The 19,067-nt window shown below is 47.0% G+C and overlaps 1 protein-coding gene across 1 annotated transcript in view; it reads right to left on the minus strand.

The window, feature by feature from the left end:
- The window catches only part of LOC146809259 (trypsin-like), a 148,740-nt gene that overhangs the window by 38,757 nt on the left and 90,916 nt on the right, over positions 1 to 19,067 (minus strand). Inside the window, exons 3-4 of the mRNA XM_085616081.1 lie at positions 16,865 to 17,118; positions 15,887 to 16,026 (exon numbers count right to left, since the gene is read on the minus strand). Coding sequence (XP_085472207.1) covers positions 15,887 to 16,026; positions 16,865 to 17,118 — 394 coding nt within the window. The remainder of the gene's footprint in view (positions 1 to 15,886; positions 16,027 to 16,864; positions 17,119 to 19,067) is intronic.

Here is a 19,067-nt window from a genome sequence, read left to right on the forward strand (position 1 = left end):
CAGGAGCCAGTGTGACAGCTGTCAGGTGTCACCTGGTGTCTCAGGAGCAGGTGGTCCCCAATGCATTCTATCCCGTTGTTGCCGTTGACAACACAGAGAGGCACTGCAAGGTGGCTCAGGTTCCCTTTGAGTGGGGGGGGGTCTCTGGTACTCTTCAGGTAGCTGTGAGGCCCGCCATGCCTGTAGACTGTTTGTTAGGGAACGATTTGGAGAGCTCACCTTGGGGTAAGGTGGAGCGGAGTGCTCACCTGGAGATGTTGGGTATGCCGGATTGGGCGTGTGTCACCACACGGTCCATGGCAGCCAGTAGAGGTACTCAAGAGGTCCTGGAGCCTGAGAGGGAGGCCCAGGAACCGGCCTCAGAGAGAAGGAGCCAGGGGCGCGGGAAGCCTGTCCCTGAAGTTCCCACGGTCCAGGAGGAAGCAGACCTTGAGGGGGATGCCCTGGAGCCTACAGGGGAACAAATAGCTGAACTGGGAGACCTGCCGGAGCTGACCCATTGGCAGCAGGAAGGGGGTCCCACCAGGGAGGACTTTTGTAAGGCGCAGAAGGAGTGCCCTTCTCTCGTGGGTATGCGGCAGCAGGCCGCAGACCAGGCCGCAGGTGATCAGTCAGGATCACATTTCGTTTACTGGGAGAACGACCTCCTATATACAGAGCCTAAGGTTGATGAGCCTAGGTCAGCCCGTGCGCTGGTGGTACCCCAGGACTTCAGAGCCTTCCTACTGGGGTTGGCTCACGATGTGCCATTTGCAGGGCATTTGGGGCAGGACAAGACCTTTGAAAGGCTTGTCACCCACTTTTATTGGCCTCAAATGTGCAGGAGTTCAGATACACACTGCAGGACATGCCAGACTTGCCAGGCAAGTGGAAAGAGTGGAAGGAAGCAGAAGGCTCCACTCCAGCCATTCCCTTTGGTCGGTACCCCATTCCAGCGAGTGGGGATTGACATTGTAGGGCCACTGGACCCCAGGACAGTGATGGGCAATAGGTTCATCCTGGTCCTGGTGGACCATGCCACCCGGGACCCAGAAGCCATTCCTCTGAGGACAGTGACGGCCCCCGTGGTGGGACGTGCACTGATGGGTATTTTCTCCCGAGTGGGATTCCCTCTAGAGGTGGTGTCTGACCGAGGTACCAATTTCATGTCCAAGTACATGAAATGTCTTTGGCAAGAGTGTGGTGTAACCTACAAGTTCACCACACCTTACCACCCCTAAGGAAACGGGTTGGTTGAGAGATTCAACCGAACCCTCAAAGGCATGATAATGGGCCTGGAAGGACTCATGAGGCGTAAGTGGGACGTCCTCTTACCATGCCTTCTCTTCGCTTACCGTGAGGTGCCACAGAAGTCTCTGGGGTTCAGTCCCTTTGAGCTTCTGTATGGTCACCCAGTCAGAGGACCTCTAAGTCTGGTCAAGGAAGGCTGGGAGCAATCTCCCAGGAAACCTCCCCAGAATGTATATAGTTACATGCTGGCCTTCAGGAATTAGACTAGGCGATTCAGGCAACTTGCTGAGGCAAATCTGGAAGCCAGCCAGGAGGAGATGAAGCGGTGGTACGACCAGAATGCCACTCTGGTAGAGCTTCAGCCTGGACAGAAGGTATGGGTCTTGGCCCCCGTGGAGCCGTGTGCGCTCCAGGATAAGTGGACCGGTCTCTTTGAGGTGGTGGAGCGCAAGAGTCCTGTTACCTACGCGGTGGACCTGAAGTCTCCTAGGAACCCCTTAAGGGTCCTACATGTCAACCGCCTCAAGCCCCACTTGGAGAGGTCCCAAGTGGGCATGCTCTTGGCAACAGATGCTGGGATGGAAGAGGAGACAGAACCTCTTCCTGACCTCCTGTCAGCCAAGGAGCAAGATGGGTCAGTGGATTGTGTCATCCTCTCTTCCACCCTGACCCCTGAGCAACAGAATGATTGTCGCCAGTTGCTGGGACAATTTTCTGATCTGTTTTCCCTGGTTCCCGGTGTCACTGATTGGTGCGTCCATGATGTGGACACTGGGGATAGTCCACCTGTGCGGCACAAGGCCTACAGGGTGACTGACAGGGTGAGGACATGCATCAAGGAGGAGGTCTCCAAGATGTTTGCACTCGGGGTAATTGAGTCGTCCAGCAGTCCTTGGGCCAGCCCAGTGGTCTTGGTCCCAAAGGCTGCAGCGCCGGGAGCCACACCCGAACTCCGGTTCTGTGTGGACTACAGAGGACTCAATTCAGTCACTAGGACTGATGCACACCCCATCCCCAGAGCTGATGAGCTCATAGATCGGCTAGGGGCTGCCCATTACCTCAGCACGTTTGATTTAACGTCTGGGTATTGGCAGATCGCCTTGACCGAGGGGGCCAAAGAGAGGTCAGCATTTTCCACCCCAGATGGGCACTACCAGTTCCGGGTTATGCCCTTTGGGATGAAGAATGCCCCTGCCACCTTTCAGAGATTGGTCAACCAGGTGTTGGCTGGGCTGGATTCGTTCAGTGCAGCCTACCTGGATGACATCGCAGTGTTCAGGTCCACTTGGGAAGAACACCTGCGTCACCTCTGGGAAGTGTTGATGGCGCTGCGCAAGGCAGGCCTCACGATCAAGGCAAGTAAGTGCCAGATCGGGCAGGGTTCCGTGGTGTACTTGGGACACCAAGTTGGGAGTGGCCAGGTGGCACCCCTTCAGCCCAAGATAGAAACCATCCTGAATTGGGAGGCGCCCAAAACCCAGACAGAGGTGAGAGCCTTCCTAGGTCTCACTGGGTACTACAGGAGGTTTGTCAAGGGGTATGGCAACATGGTTGCCCCCTTGACAGCACTGACTTCGAAGAAGCAGCCCAGGAAAGTGATTTGGACTGACACCTGTCAGAAAGCTTTTGAGGCCTTGAAAACTGCTATGTGCACGGCGCCCGTGCTCTTGGCTCCCAACTTCTCCAAAGAGTTTATCGTTCAGACAGACGCTTCAGAGCATGGTGTGGAGGCTGTTCTTTCACAGATTAATGAGGAGGGCCTAGATCAACCCGTAGCCTTTCTTAGCAGGAGGTTACTTCCACGGGAACAGAGGTGGAATGCTATTGAGCGTGAGGCATTTGCTGTGGTCTGGGCGCTGAAGAAGCTAAGACCCTACTTGTTTGGGTCTCACTTCCGGGTTCAGACGGACCACAGGCCCCTCAGATGGTTGATGCATATGAGGGGTGAGAATCCAAAGCTGTTGAGGTGGTCCATTTCCCTACAGGGTATGGATTTCACGGTGGAACATCGCCCGGGTACAGATCACGCCAATGCTGACGGTCTGTCCAGATTTTTCCGCCTTAGTGATGAGGAACTCCCGGGGGAAGGGTAGTTCTCCCCACTTTTCAGCTGGAGGGGACACGTGTTAGACCTGGCACCTTGGCGTGAGTCTCCCTCCCTCTTTTTGTCGCTGTGCCTCATGTGTTTTTATGGTGTTGGCCGCTCAGAGCGCTGTGCCACTGCCAACCAGTGTCACGGTGCGAGTGCTCCCTATGTAAATTGTATATGTTGGTTGGATTCCATGATTGGATTGTTTGATTTACTATCAGACCCCAGTAAAGTGCGCCAGGAGTGCCAGGGCATGTAAATGCAAACACCGCTGGTGGGCTTGCAGCACGGGTTGTGCCACCCACAGAAGCGGCCGGTAAAATATGTCTAAGGTCTGCTAATGCAGAACCTGCGTGCAGTCTGGTACTGACATGCTGACTGGCAAGTGCCCACACTTGCCGGTCCCTGAAACCTTCCCTTAGCTGCATATTAGTCACCCCTCTGGTAGGCCCACGGGCAGGGTGCGTTGTGAGCCTAAGGTAGGACAAGCCTAGATGCGTGGCATGTCCTAGTAGTGAATTACCGCCATCTTGTTGTTCACTACTGCAAGGCTACCCTGTTCTCATAGGCCAGGATGGGCGGCCTGGATTGTTACACCCTATGATCCTAACCGACCCAGGGAACATGGTAGGAGATCGAGTTTAGTATGCCTGAACTCGGAATAATAAGGTACATCTTTTCGCAAGGTTTATTTTAATATTCCGGGTTTGCAAATGCCGCTTTTAGAAAGCTGGCCTTTGCTTGCCTAAACATTTCAGCCCGCCTCTGCGTGATGTGTATCTGATGTCTGGCTGGTGTGAGTGACAGGGCTGGGGGAACCCAGATGGGCAGGGCTAGGTAGCCTGGTGGTGAATAGGACGATCGACAGGTAGATGGGTGGGAGGAGTGCTCCTAGGCTCTGAATAGGACAGTGCTCTACCACCTCAATGCCGGCTCCGCCCCCTGTGGAGCGTCTGATGACTCTGCCCTGCACTCTGAAAGAAGAAGCCTGCATCGCGTAAACAAAGTGCTCAGAAACCGGACTGGACTAGGCAAGGGCCCCCCTGGCCTGGGAGAACAAAAGATTTGCTGTATAAATGTAGGAGCCCTGCTCCTAAGAAACTAGATCCGCTTTTGACCAAGAAGAATCTCTGCTTGAGGAGGAGGCACCGGGAAAGCTGTAGGAGGAAGACTGTCCCTATCCTGGGGGATTGGCCTGCAGTGGTGACCTTGCTGCCAAAGGGGAGAAGAGAAACTGTTGCTGAAGACTTTGCTTTATTTTTACTTTCAAGACTTGTGCTTTTCCAAAACGATCTCCAAGGGCTTGGAACTGAGCTTGCCCCCTGAACTGAGCCCCAGGACCATTGGGCTCTACCTGATCTTCACTCGCCTGCCGCTGGACTGTGGTGTCCTTTCCCTCGCCGGAGCTGTGACCCTCGTGCCCCAGTCCCTCCCTGAGCCGTGACCAGGACTGCTTAGCCGCCCCCGCCTTGGGAAGAGCCTCGCTCGATCAGAGCCGCTCCCCCTACGCTGTGCTGGGCTGCCCCTGTCACCTCGCTCACTGGAGGCTCGCTGGGCACCTTCACCCTCCCGCCGGAATCAGCGTTATGAGCATCTCCAAGCCTCTGACGGCCCGGACGTAACCTGCGTGCCCGGCTGCCCCGCTTTGTTCACCCGCCACCTGCAACACCCCGCTCCTGTTGTGAGCCTGAAGATCAGACCCCCATCGTGAAGTGTGGGAGCCTCGGACGCCGCCTCGCCCTTCTGTCGAAGAGCCGCTGAAATCCTGCACCCGCCTTCGCGTCAAGAAACAAGGTACTGTGCTTATGAACTCGACCGCGAGCTCGCATCGGATCCAGGGTCCGCAACGTTCTGATTTCCCTGTCATCTGCCGTGTGCTTCCCGGTCGCCGCATCAGCACGAAGTGCGCTGAGGCCTACAGTTACCTTGTGCCCGCCTAAAGAACTTTCCGTAACAAAGAGACTTTACCATATTCCTAAGAATTGTGGCCCCATCAGTTCAACGTTACTGGGCCTTGTATTTGAATCTGCTGAATCTACATAAAAGCTTATTTTTATATACTTCCGGATTGGTGTCCGTTTGTGGTGCATGCAAGGGGTTTACTGTATGCGTAATTGCATTTGCTTAACCGTGTGAGCCTGAGACTTAGCCTAGACTGCTCGCGCCACGCACCTAGAGGGTGAGCAGGGGTTATTCTGGGGAGTCATCCTTCGCCCTGACAAGAAGTAAAGGGTCCCTGCTTGTTGTGGGTTCACACCAGCGTCAACCAGAGCCCCCTCATTTCTAACAAGCTGCCTTACATTGTAGCATCCCAGTTTCTCCTCTTACCACTCAAATTCATCAGATGCTATGGATGCTGCTTTCTCCACCATGGTTAAGCTTGGCAGTAATCAAAAATAGAAAATCCCAAAAAGAAATCTACCAACAAGTATTGGTTGTGTTATGGTCTGCACTCACTAAGTAGTGTTCACCAATCACTGTACATGAGTCACAAATGCAAGTCCAGAATCCTTACCGCTGACCACCAATAATAGACTTGGGGGTCTCTAGTTGGCACAGGTATGCACTTGTGACAAATAGGGACCCTCGCCTCTAATCTGGGTAAGCGGATACACTCCTAAAATAACCCTTGCCCACCCCCTTGGTAGCTTGGCACGAGCAGACAGGCTTATCTCAAAGGCAGTGTGTAAAGCATTTGTGAACACATACAGTAATCAAGTGACAACACTACAGATGGACACAACACAGGTTTTATATATAAAAGAAGTATTCTTTATATAGATTTACCACAAGACCATGGAACAACAAAAATACACAATACTGTTACTTTAGATAGTAGAATTTTGTTTAGTTCTCTTTAGTTCTTAAATGTGACACTTTAAGTCAATGTACCTTTTAGAAGCGACACGCAAGGCAACGAAAGTGTCGCAACGATGTTGATGCAACGAAGATTTTGGTGCAAAGAAATAAAGACGTGAAGAACTTCCTGATGCGGTACACTTCTCCGATGCTGCAAGAAGACTTGACTCGATGCTTCAGCTGCAGCGACGACACACTTTACGCGATGCGACGACAGCGGCCTTGGCAGCGTCACTCTTCTCCGACATTGCAAGACGCTTCCGCTCGATGCGATGTTGCAGCGGCGACAACCCTTTACGCGATGCGACGACAGCAGCTCCGATGGCGGCACGCTTCTCCATGGATGCGAGGCGCTTTTATTGATGCGGTGCAATGCGACAACTATGATGGCTGCGATGGCGACACGCTTCTTCCTCGATGCGAGACTCTTCTCTTGATGCGGTGCAATGCTTCAGCTACGATGGCTGCGATGGCGACACGCTTCTTCAGCATTGCGAGACACTTCCTGGATGATGCGAGGCGCTTCCGCTCGATGCGATGCTGCAGCGGTGACACACTTTACGAGATGCGACGAAAACAGCTCTGACAGCGGCACGCTTCTCCTTCTTGAGTCGCGCTTCCAGCTCCTTGCGACACGCAGTCCCTCAGAAGGCCCAACAACAGCAGCAGGCACTTCCAAAGAACTCTGGGGAGCTGGGGGATGAAGTCTGTTGTTCCTGAGACTTCAGCAGGAGGCAAGCTCTTTTCCAAGCCCTTGGAGATCCTTCACAAGTTGAGCAAAAGTACACACAAAGTTCCTTTCTTCTCTCTTTGGCAGTAGGCAACCCCTGCAGGCCAATCCCTCAGTTTCAGGGATAGTCTCTCCTCAGTTTCTTCTTGGTTCCTCTCCTCAGCAGAGTTTCTTCTTGTTTCCCAAAGTGATATAAATTCTTGGGATCAGGGTCCCAATACTTATACCCAAAAATCCTTTGTCCTCTGAGGGCAGAGGGGCCTTTGCCTTGTTCAAACCGGTTCTGATCAGTCCTGGAGCACTTTTTTTACCCGACTCCTTCTTTCCTTTCAGAGTGCAGGGCAGAGACATCAGACGCACCACAGGAGGTGGAGCCAGCATTGTGGAGGGAAGGCACATCCCTATTCAGGTCCCAGGTGCAACTCCTCCCACCCATCTAGATGCAGATCTCTCTATTCACCACTGGGACACCTCACCCTGTCTCCTGGAATTCCCCAGCCCTGTCACTCAAACTCCAGACAGGGAATACACAGCCTAGCAGAGGCAGGTTTGAATGGTTAGACAAGAAAATACCTACTTTCTAAAAGTGGTATTTTCAAACACAGAGTGTTAAAACCAACTTCACTAAAAGATGTATTTTATCATTCTGAGTTCAGGCATACTAAATTCGAATTTCTACCATGTTCCCTGAGTCAGTTAGGATTATAAAATGTAATAACTAAACTGCCCATTCTGGCCTATGGAGAACAAGTTGCCTTGCAATAGTGAAAAACGAAAATGGATGTAATTCACTATTAGAACATGCCACACACACCAGGGCATGTCCTACCTTATCCTTACAATGCACCCTGCCCTTGTGACTACCATAGGGGTGTCTGATATGAAGAAAAGGGAAGGTTTAGGGACTGGCAAGTGGGTGCACTTGCCCAGTCAGCATGACAGTACCAGACTGCATGCAAGCTCTGCAATGGCAGACCTTAGACACATTTTTAACGGCTGCTTCTGTGGGTGGCACAACCAGTGCTGCAAGCCCACCAGCAGTATTTGGATTTACAAGCCCTGGGCACTACTGGTGCACTGTACTAGGGTCTGACAGGTAAACCAAACCAACCAATCATGGAATCACTAATTTGTACAATAATTTACAATAGGGAGAGCATATGCACTTTAGCACTGATCAGCATTGGTAAAGTGCCCAGAGTCATAAAACAGCCAACAACAGTTCAGAAAAAATATAGGAGGAATCCAACCCCACTTAACATAATGTGTTCTGTAAAGTGATTTTAAAGTGATGTTCATTATGATTGAGATTTAAAGGGTGTAGCATTTATGTAAGTTAGTCTTCCTCGCACTTCTAAGCTCCTTCCATGAGCTCCATGCTGGGTTGCTCCCTCATTCCCTCATTCCAGCAATGAAACTGGCACTGATATTGCTTGCTCAGTTCAGATGCCGAAGGACACATCAAGTCATATAGCTAATTATGAAGTTAATTGATTTTTTAAGAATAAAAAGTTAAACTTTCTTAAATGCTGATACACTTCATTTTTCAAAGTGGCACTTTTGTGGGATGGAGCGCAGGAGCTTTTGTCACATTTGGCTTTTTATTGAACTTGGTATGTGTTGCAAACTGCAGTATAAAAAAAGAGACACTCTAAGATGACAGCCCGCGATCCTCTGTGGTTTGGCGTAGCATGCCTGCTGATAGATTTGTGTTTATTTTTTAAGGCACCATAGGAGAGGACCTCTCCCCACACCTTTAGCGGAAAATGTGGATACTCGGTTGTTAACAATGAATGGATTTTTCACAATGCTTGCTATTTTGGAATGCAGTTCCACGATGTGTCACAATTTGTGACCGTGTAGCTTTTTGTGCATTATGAAAAGAAAATGACAGCCAGGTGTGAATGGAATGTTAAAAATGAGATCTGGAGACAAGGAAGGACGAGGTGGGGCGTAATTGCTCTTGAATGATGAGTGAACGATAAATGCAGCCAGGGATAATGAGTTAATGGATATCCTTTTTTTGCCTCGAAATGAGGGATAAACAGGGATTTTAATTGGATCTAAACAAAGGGGAGCAGGCAGGAGTTCTGCTGTTGTTGGCTTCGTTTTCAATGACCTCTCTATGCAGTTCTGTAGACACAGACTTTGTCTAGTGGGATGCTCCCCAAATCAGGGTAGTCTCCAGCACCCACAACAGAGACACAAAGAGATTTGAACTATCTGCTCCTGGCTATGCACAGACACAAGAAAGTGATCAGGAAAGAGACAAAAGGGTTGCTTTATCAAAAAGACCCTTCTCACTCTGATGCTGCACCTCCTTCACCCTCTCAATCAACACAGTGGCAATGCTAGAGAAAGATCTAGGACGTCCAAAATAGAACACACAGGGCTTAATCACTCTGCGGTGCTTATACATACGGGGCAGATTTACAAGGAAACTGACGCATCTGTATAGATGCATCAGTTTCCCTGCACCTCCATGCGTAACCCTTGTGCCACCATGGATGTGCCGTATTTACAATACGGCGCACCATGGCGCAAGGGTTGACAGATGCACCAGAAATTCTGACACATCTGTTGGCATGAAAGTCAACCATTGCTGGAGTTGTGTCGCAAGCGCGATGCAACATGAGCAATGCACAGGGAGGCCTATTCCCAATACACTGCATCACTCCTTACCCCTACTCCAAGCAGGCGTAGGGTTTTGATGCAGTGGCGACTTAGAAGTGGCGAACTGATTTCTTGCAAATTTCACTGCGTAACATCTACAAGGCTTTCCTGCGTGGGAACGCCCAACCTGCATATATTATTCCTAATGCAGGTATAATGGGGCGCAGGGCTTTACAAGGTGACGTATCTCCCTAGATGCGTCACGTTATAAATTACACCGCAACGTGGAATGTTGTTTACTCTGCAGCACAAAAGTGCCACAAGGGGCTTGTAAATTTGCCCCTCAGTGCATATATTATAATAGTCACATTAACAAACACACACAACATGCACTTGTACGAGATTAGGTGATAAATCTGAGTGTCCGTTGGTGAGACTTTCTCAACCAGTGCAAAATAAAAAACAATTTGTGAGTGAGCGAAAAAAACTTTAATGTACAGAGTAGTGTGGGAAGATCTTTAAATGGGACCTTTTCTGTTTTCTGTGCCAACTCCCCTTGTGTTGCATACAAATCCTGTACCAAGGTTGGGATACTCCAGACTATGTTTAAAAGGGCTGTCCTAGGCTTGGGACACCACAGGCTAGGGCTTTTAATGTTTACATGCTGTGTACACTTGGAATCACATGCTTAAGCTGACTGCCCCAGATATGGAGCACAATGTATAATGTTGTCTCTTTCTATAACTTACATTCTCCGATAGCTTGCTAACTCAGAAAGCCTTCCCCCACTATTATCCTAAAACCTTGAATGAAATATTGACCTTGATGTACTTCCACTTGATTCCTTTCTTTCTTCAGTGACCCTACCTACCATCCTCTGCATACCTTCTGTATGTTAGAATAGCCTCCTCTCAGCCTCATGCCCATCTGCCTCAATCCTTTTTAGTGCAACCCTGCAATTGCCTGACACGTTTTTTCATAAATCACAAACTCCCCTCTTTAAATCTGTAGCCCTATAATCTAACATCACCTAATCTCAGCCAGACTATCTCACCAACCTTCCGCCTGACACGCCATAGCCACCCAAATGATCAAACATACCTCATATTCATTTATCACAAAGTAACTGGAGTAAATGCATGCAATTTATACTTGAAAGCACATGACTAATAATAATAACCAATAATAACCACTGGATTAACCAGTAACCTTGGGTTCTGGAGCAGCGAGCTAGTCACCGCAAAGCGCTTCAATGCCTCGTCAAGGGAGATACGCACTATGTAAATTAAATTACAATTACAATTTCCCTTATGGAGGTACCAATGTTCTACAGCCGTGTCATCAATGTGTCAAGTGTTATGGCTTAGGCTGCTATTGGACCTTTAGGGTCTTTGGTTGACATTGTCATGGTGACACACTCCTGAAGTTTCTTCCTAGAAGAGCAGCTGTCATCCTGCTTTTAATGAAGTCATGTGTGCCTGGGGCTGTGACTATGTAAGGTTTCATTCTCTGACGCTGTCAGTGGGTGGATCGGTTCCATGCATCTTGTAGCCAGTTCATATTACTGGTGATGTGACTGGTATCTCATGACAGTTTGGAGTGTCAAAGTGGAAAGATTTTTGGAGGAGCTTTTGTCAGCGGAATATCCGCAGTTCCCATATGTGATGAACCCACTCTGGTCTTAAGTTCAGTTCTCTGATTTGTTAGAAATGGGGTTTCTAGTTGGCAGTGGTTTGCACCCTGTCCAAGTAGGGATCCTCTCTTTAGTCAGGGTAAGGGAGTCACACAGCTATGATAACCCCTGCCCACCCTCTTGGTAACTTGGCACAAACAGTCAGGCTTATCTCAGAGGCAGTGTGTAAAGAATTTGTAAATACACACATAGTAACACAGTGGAAACACTACAAAACAAGAGCAAAACAACAAAAATCCAACTTACACAAGTAAAGATATCACTTTGTTAAAGTTTGGTTCATAGAAATCTATGGATGCATTATTATACCTGGACAGTATCTTGGAAGAGTCACAATTTAAAGGCAATACAGGTGAAGGGGAGTTGAGGCACCAGGAAAGCAAAGCAATATGTCTGCTCCTTACTCCCAGAGGAGGTGATGCGTTGGTTCCTTACTGCCAGGGAATGTGATGGGTCGGTTCCTTACCGCTACGTAGGGGAGATGATGTGCCAGTTCCTTACTGGAAGGAGAGACAATGGTTTGATTTCCAGACACACAGTCTGTAGCAGGTCTGAGTCACATTTGAAAAGACTACGTATGTGGGTGGCACAACCAGTGTGCAGGCCTACGAGTAACATTTGATTTACAGGCCCTGGCACACTCAGTGCACTTTACTAGGGACTTACCAGTAAATCAAATATGCCAATCATGGATAGCCAATCATAATACAATTTAGACAGGGAGCACTTGGAGTTTGACACTGATCTGCAGTGGCAAAGTTCCCAAATCATCTAAGCCAGCAAAAACGAAATCCATCACAGCATCACAGCATCAAAAATGCAGGAGGTAGAGCCAAAAAGTCAGGGTAAATGACGCCAAGGATGCCAAGTCATAAAACAGCCAACAACAGGTCAGAAAAAATATAGGAGGAAGGCAAAAAGTTCAGGGATGACTCTGCAAAAAGGGCCAAGTCCAACAGTGATCATGTGTTCAAGCAATCTATACAATCTGATATTGTCCCTACAAGCTCTATCTTATAAATCTGTGATTTACCGCTTCATTTCCCAAGTTTCTGGTACCCATTCAGGTACACAATCCAACCCCACTTCTACCCCTGATATCCCTTATTGCCATTGTACTAGGGCAGGTGTGATAGGAGGACAAATCTAACCTTATAGATTTCACCTCTTTCAAGAACTCTGTGAATCTGGAGTACATAATGTGTTATGTAAAGTGATTTTAAAGTGATGTTTATTATGATTGAGATTTAAGGGGCGTAGCGTTTATGTAAGTTAGTCTTCCTCGCACTTCTAAGCTCCTTCCATGAGCTCCATGCTAGGTTACTCCCTCATTCCAGCAAGGAAACTGGCACTGATATTGCTGGATTTGCCTTGCTCAGTTCAGATGCTGAAGGACACATCAAGTCATATAGCTAATTATGAAGTGAATTGATTTTTTAAGAATGAAAAGTTCAACATTCTTAAATGCTGATACACTTCATTTTTTAAAGTGGCACTTTTGTGGGATGGAGGGCAGGAGCAGGAAAGATTTTTGGAGGAGCTTTTGTCAGAGGAATATCCGCATTTCCCATATGTGATGAACCCACTCTGGTCTTAAGTTCAGTTCTCTGATTTGTTAGAAATGGAGTTTCTAGTTGGCAGTGGTTTGCACCCTGTCCAAGTAGGGATCCTCTCTTTAGTCAGGGTAAGGGAGTCACACAGCTATGATAACCCCTGCCCACCCTCTTGGTAACTTAGCACAAACAGTCAGGCTTATCTCAGAAGCAGTGTGTAAAGAATTTGTACATACACACATAGTAACACAGTGAAAACACTACAAAATAAGTCCACACTAGTTTAGAAAAATAGCCAATATTTATCTGAATAAAACAAGACCAAAACAACAAAAATCCAACTTACACATGTAAAGATATCACTTTGTTAAAGTTTGGTTCATATAAATCTATGGATGCATTATTATACCTGGACAGTATCTTGGAAGAGTCAAAGTTTAAAGGCAATACAGGTGCAGGGGAGGTGAGGCACCAGGAAAGCAAAGCAATATGTCTGCTCCTTACTCCCAGGGCAGGTGATGCGTCGGTTCCTCACTGCCAGGGAATGTGATGGGTCGGTTCCTTACCGCTACGTAGGGGAGATGATGTGCCAGTTCCTTACTGGAAGGAGAGGCAATGGTTTGATTTCCAGTCACACAGCCTGTAGCAGGTCTGAGTCACATTTGAAAAGACTATGTATGTGGGTGGCACAACCAGTGTGCAGGCCTACGAGTAACATTTGATTTACAGGCCCCGGCACACTCAGTGCACTTTACTAGGGACTTACTAGTAAATCAAATACGCCAATCATGGTTAGCCAATCATAATACAATTTAGACAGGGAGCACTTGGAGTTTGACACTGATCTGCAGTGGCAAAGTTCCCAAATCATCTAAGCCGGCAAAAACGAAATCCATCACAGCATCAAAAATGCAGGAGGTAGAGGCAAAAAGTCAGGGGAAATGACGCCAAGGATAGCAAGTCTAACATCCTGTCTTTTGGGGCATCTGTGAAAACAGTTCTTCCAATTCAGGGCCTGACAAGCCTCTGTAAGCAGAGTAGTAGAATAGGTCACCCATCTCTTTGCAAGATTACAGGACTCTCCTTTCTAATACTGCCTCTGCTACCCAGGCCACTGTAGGCCCTGTGGCACGGGGGTCCTTCAATACTTCAGGGTACCCCGAATGTTCAGGGGGGCTCTTTTTAAGTCTGTGAGATGTCTGAGATATGTGAGACTCAGAGGCCTCTCATCACATTCTGCAGGGCATTATGTTGCATTGCGCTACTGCTGCTGCATACCATGGGGCGCCTGCTCAAGTTACTACCAAAGTCTGTGTGGGTACTGTTCCACACTAAAGTTTCCAGCTCTGGCACTTCGGCCGTAGAAACACTGCTCTTACGCTCATGTTTCAGCCCTAGAGCGCACTATTGGCTTTTAGTTGTGGCGGTCCAGGAGCATTGTTTGGAGGATGATGCAGAGGCGGGCCTGCCATTAGACATGATTCTGGTGGGAGACTCTCAATTTTTTATGCCAACAATGGATTTATTTTGGAAGATCCCCCACCTAAAAAAGTCCTGCTTCAAGAGTAGTCAGTGGGATTAATGTATTCTCCTGAATATTTGTTTAAAACCTCCCGCTTTCCTCTTCTAAAATGTATGCATGTTTGCAGGACAAGGTTCTGTTTTCATATCAGATAAAGTCAGAGCAGACTTTCACCCGAAGGTCGCCTTGATAAAGATGATCTGTCAAACATTCGATGATTGTCGATTGATCTCAGTGGGCCTAGGTTTCCACGCTGCCGGCCTGCCTTGTCAGATCACGCAGTGTGTGCTAGGCTGTATCTCATCCGTGTGTCCGTTAGGCCACTCCCCTGCTGCCCCCACAATTGCTGTCGGGCTCTGTTGTGCGACGATCTATGGCAGATTCACTGTATCCTTAGAGGGATGCTGGCTTCCAGCCCGCAGCGGTCCATTGTGATAAGCCAGTGTCTTTCTCGGTACAGGCGTTGTATGGCTAGGTCTTCCACCTTACCCAGGTGCCCGCCTGAGTGGCAGCAGGTGGTAACGGCATTGGGTTGAATCACGGTAGGTCAGATGTTGTGTGGGTCAAGGAAGCATTTAGAGCAAAAGAAATATGAACTGAATGCATGTTGTCTAAAACATCTGGTGCTCATTATGTTATGATACAATCCATGAGTAAACTAGAGTTGTATTTGACTTTACATATGCCAGTTTTGCACAGACAGGGGTTTATTGCCCAACTTCCAACTGAGTGTATTTCCCCAGTTGTTAGTAGGATGGCACAGACCCTCAGACCTTCCGAAACGAACATGTGAAATGGGCGTTGCATTGAATACGTTACAAATAGTTTTTATGTGTCCTAAATTTCCAAATCTACGACATAATTATTTTCAACCCCTATCACTGTAAGTGGATTTTACTCAAGTACGGCCAGCTTTGTTATATTTGCAATTTTTATCCAGTCTTCATGTTTGCTTTTATGCATCATGGTTCTTGGCAAGGGTGTTTCATTCTGATTTGTGATATGAGTTTCTGTTTTAAAATGTTTTTAATTGACTGATGCATTTTATGACCATGCACTTCTATGATTTACTGCGACTAAATCTAATAAAGTGTTCGAGTTTGAGTTCAATCTCAGTCTTTTTATTTTATAGGCATAATCTCCATGCTCGCTTACAGGTCGGTAGCGGCTTGCCCTACTTCCTGTTTCAATTTTGTGGAGTCGGGCCCTACAATAAGCAGAGGTAAGCCCAGCCCCAGATCTTCTCTAGCATGCAGCCAACTTGCCTCACCCAATCAACACCTCCAAGATAGCTTTTTTAGTTCTGCCTATTGTTTATGCTAGCCTATAATAAGCCAACACCCCACTGTCGATTTATTTCAGAAAGGACTTCTAAACACTGAGAAAGGAGTACTTTTCCCCAATATTGGTTCTACGGATTTTCAGCTGTCATCTCTATACCTACATGAAACACCAATGTACAAGACGTATGCTTTGCCACAATTAAATCTCGTGTGTTTTACCAGGACTTGTGTTCTGGTGTTTAAATCAATTGTGGGCACAATAAATGAGACATTTGAAGGAACTCCTAAAAGTTGTTCATGAGCCTGTATCATACCTGACATGAGTCCTTCCCGCCCTCCATCACGCCTGCGCACAGCATCCCATCGGAAATGACATCTTCAGGGAACGCGGCAGCACAGACTTCTTCCGAAACTACGGTCACATTCAAACACTGTAGGACATCAGGGTAAGTTTCTAAATGCAAAGAAGTAGGACAGTTAATTTGAATTGAAGTATTGCAACATCAGGCTGGCTAAATGTACACCATTTGTAAACAGTAATAGTGTCTGGAGATGTGTGAAGATGGTGAGGAGTAAATATCCGCTCTCACCTACACCGAGAACCTAAGCCCACCATGTTATGTTATGTGTATTTGTAAAGCACACGTTCCTTCACCCACAAGGGCATCCTGGCACTGAGTATGTGTGTGCCTGGCCCTTCCTATTGCAGGTTGGTTCATTAAAAAGCCAGGTTTTCAGCTTCAGCAGGAGGCTCTGATGCGAAGTGGAGGGCAGTGGCGCGCTTTAGGGACGATGAAAGAGAATGCCCATCCACCGGATCTAGTTCTGTGTATGCGTTGGATGTGTGTGATTAGGGGTGCTGCGGAGAAGAAGTGTCTGGGTAGTCTTGTTAGAAGGAATTGTGACTTTAGGAATGTTATGTCCATGGTGGTTCATCATGGCCCCTAAGCCCACTAAACAAAGAGGAGATTTGGGGCCTTGTTTAAAGTTTGGCAGGTTAGGTAGAGAGTCACACACATGACGGATATCCAATCCGCCTTATTACAAGTCCCATTACATATATTGCACTTGTCATAAGGTGGACGAGATATCTGTCATGTTTGTGACTAAGTAACCCGTCCACCAAACTCTAAATCATGGCCATATTGTTCAGGACAATGGTATTGGACAACAATTCATGAGAAGAGGGTTCTACTCTGAGTAGTGCATTTATTCAACCATAGAAAGGGAATTCAAAAGACTAGCAGGGAGGTGTGATTGTGATTAGGTTTCAATAATTGTATGTTTCCTACCTGCAGGGCTGGTAATAGTTCCCCATCCAGACACAAGACAGTTAGTTCCTGTGGGTGGGCAGGTGCTGGCCAATGGGATCGCCTGTACATATTCATTGTAGGCAGCAGGAGTTGCTAGTTTGAGCATCATGATGTCATTTTTTAAGGTATATGCACAGAAGTCACGGTGAGCACACGTTTCTTCTGCATACGTGAACTGTTCAGTCTCCTCGTATTCCTTAATATGATGATCGCCTAATACGATCTGCAGGCCACTAAATAAATAAATAAAAAATCCGTGTTTACTATGGTATCCATATCAACATTCACAACATAAATGGTCTTCCAAACAAACTATAGCATACAAGTCGGATAAATAGCAATGGGAATTGCCTATTTACACAGTGGCTAGGAAAATAGCTTTATCTTTCATTTTGAAGGCTATACTGTGGTTCGATGTGATTATTCATTAGGACCACTCCTCATTTGACATGGCAAAGACCTATTAGTAGTTCTCAGTCATAGTTGCCCCACCAATCATCTGGTTCTCAACTATATCTTCTTCTAGAAGAACACAGAAAGCACATTACTTCAACGAGTTCCTCACCACATTTGAGCCTGTTCCAATTAATGAACATAGCATTCCCTGAACTTTGTGCAGAGCAATTCATGTAGACTTTCGGATATATTTAACTAATGTTATACAGCCCATCAGGATCACCTTATGATTCCATTAAATTAACTAGGAAAGGAAGGACAACAGGACACGACAAAAGAGATCTATATTGTAATGCAATGGCGGGTCCATATTCTGTATTTTGCAGTTACTACCAGAAGTCACAAATGACCAATCCAACCTCAACCAGTCAACCTGAAAGCTTGCATTTTCGGGAGATTCCTTATTCATACATGCTTGTGTTCTTCCCTGTTTTGGAACCTTGTTGTTCCCCATAGTTGAATGGAGTATTCTGCCAGGGCTTTAATATGGTGCCACTTTTAATAAGTAGATTAGTGTTACGTTCTTTAGGAGGCTTTGCATATGGATCACAGGATCTTGAAGGTAATCCTTGATCCCATTAAGCACAGATAGAGTGATCTCAAAGCAGGTCTGACAGGTTTTGTTGAGAGATCGAGGCACTGTCTAGCTGCCTGATCCTCCACTCTATTGTTTGTAGTTGAGATTCTTTTGATGACCAGTGTGGATAATGTTGCCGTAATGAAGGTGCGCCATTATCGGGGCTCCTGTTCATTCCAAGTTATGCTTTGATTGAAGAAGAGGGAAGCTATTGCAGAGCATGGGAAGCCCATGAACACAGCTTTGACCGAGGGAGCAAAGTAAAGTTCTGCACTGAAAGCAATCCCTATGTTGTTTTCTGTGTTTGGAGGACAACCCGCTAGACCAGTGGTGACCCTGCCCTATGTTGGTTCCCCTGGCCAATTACACTCCCACCATAGTTAGGGCCTCAGTACGAGTGAGCCTTTTTTCCAGTACCTGCTTACGATTTAACAGCAGGTTTTGTGGAAATCACCACATCGTTGCAGTTTTCACCAGGTGAATTTACAGGCGAAAATGCGTGGTAAATACCAATACACATGGGTTTTGGTGCCCAAAGCACCAACTTCCACATGTTATTGCCCATTTTGAAGGACACAAGTTATAATAGGTGATAATGACCTCCTTTTAAATTCCGATCCCAGGCACTTTGGATGTTAAAAAAGGGAATAAATATCAAGGGCCCGATTCACAGAACTAATCTGAGACAAAATCCTAAACTTACTACTTCTGGTATTCACAGAAGGCACTTACTACTTTTGATATTCTCAGAAGGCACTTACTACTTTTGGTATTCACAGAAGGCATTCAGTAGTAGTAAAGTTAGTTTGCTACTACTAAATGCCTTCTGTGAATACCAAAAGTAGTAAGTTTAACCGAAAGAAGTAAGTTTAACCAAAAGTAGTAAGTTTAACCAAAAGAAGAAAGTACATTCTGTGAATACCAAAAGTAGTAAGTTTAGGATTTTGTCTCAGATAAGTTCAGTGAATCGGGCCCCAAATTTCCAACTCGGCCACACATAATGAGGGCCTTAGAGATTCTCACTTGCTTAATACTTTCCATGCATCCCAGAGTGCACCATTGCACATAAGCGCGGATGAATCACATGCAGGCACCAATGTTTTTTACCCATTTCTTGTTTTCCTAGTACAAATTCACAAAGCAGGGCTT

The sequence above is a fragment of the Triturus cristatus genome, chromosome 7 (genome assembly GCF_964204655.1).
Source record: "Triturus cristatus chromosome 7, aTriCri1.1, whole genome shotgun sequence".
Lineage (NCBI taxonomy): Eukaryota > Metazoa > Chordata > Amphibia > Caudata > Salamandridae > Triturus > Triturus cristatus.